The sequence below is a fragment of the Fonticula alba genome (assembly GCF_000388065.1).
Source record: "Fonticula alba strain ATCC 38817 unplaced genomic scaffold supercont2.5, whole genome shotgun sequence".
NCBI classification, from domain to species: Eukaryota; order Rotosphaerida; family Fonticulaceae; genus Fonticula; species Fonticula alba.
The window spans coordinates 647,256-650,085 of NW_009242975.1; the positions used below are offsets into that span (position 1 = coordinate 647,256).

Consider the following 2,830-nt stretch of genomic DNA (forward strand, 5'->3'; position numbering starts at 1 on the left):
CCCCCCCCACTCCTCTCCCCCACTCTGGGCTTCGGCCCCCTTTTGACCATTGCTCTGGTTGCCTGGCCGATTTTGCCTCTTTCCCATCCACCCTGCTCCACCTTGCGCCTGGGGGGAACGCGGGGGCATCTGCCCGGCCGCCTGCGCGGCTCATGATCCCGCCCAAATCCTTCTCCCCCTTTCGCCACAATCCCCTGCTGGCCCCCCTCCAGGCGGCCGGTGGCACTGCCCCCCCCGGCATGCCCCTGGCAGGGGCCGATAGCGACACCGACACACAGCCCATTGGGGAGGAAATCGATCGGCGGATGTCTCCGCCCCCGGGCCCGGGCGGCGGCTCCCTGCCGCGCGGGGATTCCGGGCTGTCGACGGCCGAGCTGCTGGAGATTGAGCAGCTTTTCTCGAGCTTCGACTCCGACGAGGCGTGCATCTCCCTGGTCGGTAACGGGCCACCCGGCATGCCCCCGGCCAGTGTGCCTCTGCCGGCGCTCGGGACCGACCGGCCCCACTCCCCGCTACCGATGTCCCGGCCGCCGCTCCCGCCGCCACCACTGCCACCATCGTCATCATCGACATCGGCAACGACATCGACATCGTCGTCGCCACCGCCGCCGCCGCCGCCGCCGCCGCCGCCCGCGCCGTCGCTGCCGCCGCTTCCTCCGGCGACGGTTCCCTCGCCACTGGTGCAATCATGCCCCCCGGAGCCGCACATTCCCTTTTACCTGGCCATGATCTCCTCGTCGTCGGTGACCCCGGCTCTGTGGGCCTCGGCCGCTGCCGGGCCCGAGGATATCCCCACCGCGCCGATGCATGCCGCGCCTCCCGGGAGGGCTGCCTCCCCGAATGTTTGCGCCGGGACCGTTGTCAATGTGGCCCTTCCGCCCCCGTCACCGATCCACCTCTCGCCGATGCTTGCCGGTCTGTCTCGTCCCCCGAGTGCCGGGTATGAGCTCCCCACCTCGCTGTCGGTCAGTCCATTGGCCATGGGTCCCGCGCCGCCAGTGTCAACATCGGCCCCGGCCCCGGCCCCGGCGCCCTCGGCCGTGACAGCATCGCCGCTTGTGCAGCCGGGCTCCATGCCGCGCGCCGCCCCCCTGCCACCGACGCCAATGTCGATGTCCTCGCCGCTGCTGGCTTCCTCCGCATCGAATGCATCGTCACCGGGCCCGGCGGCACTGGCCTCGGCGCCGCCACCAACGGCCCTCGTGCCCCCGGCTGCCGAGCCGTCGGCCGATCCGCCTTCTTCCCATGCCGCGGCGATAGACTCTCCCCTCAACTCCCCGGCATCGGATCCTGCTCCTGCCATGGGCAGCACCGATGCAGCGTCGTCGAAGGCTCGTCCAAGAGTCCCCCCGGCGCGAAGGCGGCGCCAGCGGAGCCGGATTGCCAAGAAAGCCTTTCTTCAGATGCAGCAGGCCGCGCTGGCACCGCTGTCAACGACATCAGCCATGTCAGGGGCCCATGCGGTCCCGGCGATCGCCACCGCGACCGCCGCCGCTGCCGGCATCACCACCAGCGCAGGCGCCAGCAGCAGCGCCGCCACCAACAGCCACAATGGCAGCACCGCCCTCGGCATTGCCGCCGCCGGTGCCAGTGCCGGTGCCCTGCCCGGCGCCGCTGCCATCGACACCGACATGACAGCCACTTCCGAGACATGCCCACAGCTTCGGGAACCACCGCGCACACGCGCCTCCCCTGTGGCCACTTCGTGCTCTCCGCTGGCTGCGAATCCTCCCCCCACGTGCGACGTCTGCCGCGAGGCATTGGTGCCCGCCCATGCGCGCAGAGACTCCCAGCGGCGGGTCTTAGAGCGGGTGTGCCGGCTGCTGCGCGCGACGGCGCACAACCTGCGGACTTCACGCACTCCGGGTCAGTACCTAGATAGTCAGATTGCCCAGATCCTGGGGCTGCGCAGCCAGCTGCGGGACCCACCCGACACCGGCCCAGAACAGCCATGCCACGGAGCTGGCGGCCCCTCATTTCCTGCCTCCTCTGCACACCCCCATAGATGATGGCCCCTGGGAATGGATGTTGTTGTTGTTGTTGGTTGTTGTTGTTGTTGTTGTTGGTTGCTGGTTGTTGGTTGTTGGTTGTTGGTTGTTTCCCTCCCCCCCCCCCCACATCCAACGGTTGATGCGTCGGTCTTTCAAATGTATTTTCTCTTGGGCTGTCGGCGTCGCGACTCGTTTTGCCCCTCCCCCGGGCCGGGGTTCGGGCGAGGGGGGAAGATGCACGCCCAATAGATACACACCCAATAGATGCACCCGACATACACATACACGTGCCATGCTCGGCTTCCTTGGCATGCGCACCTGGGACCTCGCGCTATCGCACATTCGATGCAAGGTGCGCGTGCACACACACACACACACACACACACACACACACACACATACATACATACACACAAACAGACGCTGTGACAGCCGTGTCTCCTCCCGCCCACTGGGGGCGGATGTGCCGGCTGAGTGCTGCCGAAGGGGCGGCCGCCCCGGCCCTCAGTCGATATGTTGCATCAGCATGACGCGCTCCTCGGAGAACGATTCAATGGCCCGGCGTGGGCCTTCGCGGCCGATGCCGGAATCCTGTGTCCAGGGCGCACGCCCGCATGTCAGTATCCGGGTGCCGCGCGGCTCGGCTCGGCTCGGCCCAAACCGACCGGGCAGTCCCAGGTGTGCGGCTGGGAGAAAGCACAAGGAAGTGGTGGCGCCAAGGGCAAGCATACCTTCAGACCGCCATAGGGCTGTGCATCGGCCCGGGTGTTGGACACATTGTTGACCACAAGGCCGCCCACATGCAGCACGCGGAAGGCCTTCTCAATCTGGCATAGTTC

The 2,830-nt window shown here is 67.7% G+C and overlaps 1 protein-coding gene across 2 annotated transcripts in view; it reads right to left on the minus strand.

Annotated features, from left to right (window-relative positions):
• Positions 1 to 2,380: 2,380 nt before the first annotated feature.
• The window catches only part of H696_03331, a 3,169-nt gene continuing 2,719 nt past the window's right edge, over positions 2,381 to 2,830 (minus strand). For both annotated transcript variants that reach the window (XM_009497191.1, XM_009497190.1), the window contains 2 exons: positions 2,723 to 2,818; positions 2,381 to 2,582 (listed from right to left, as the gene is read on the minus strand). In XM_009497191.1, coding sequence (XP_009495466.1) covers positions 2,496 to 2,582; positions 2,723 to 2,818 — 183 coding nt within the window. In that variant the 3' untranslated portion in view covers positions 2,381 to 2,495. The remainder of the gene's footprint in view (positions 2,583 to 2,722; positions 2,819 to 2,830) is intronic.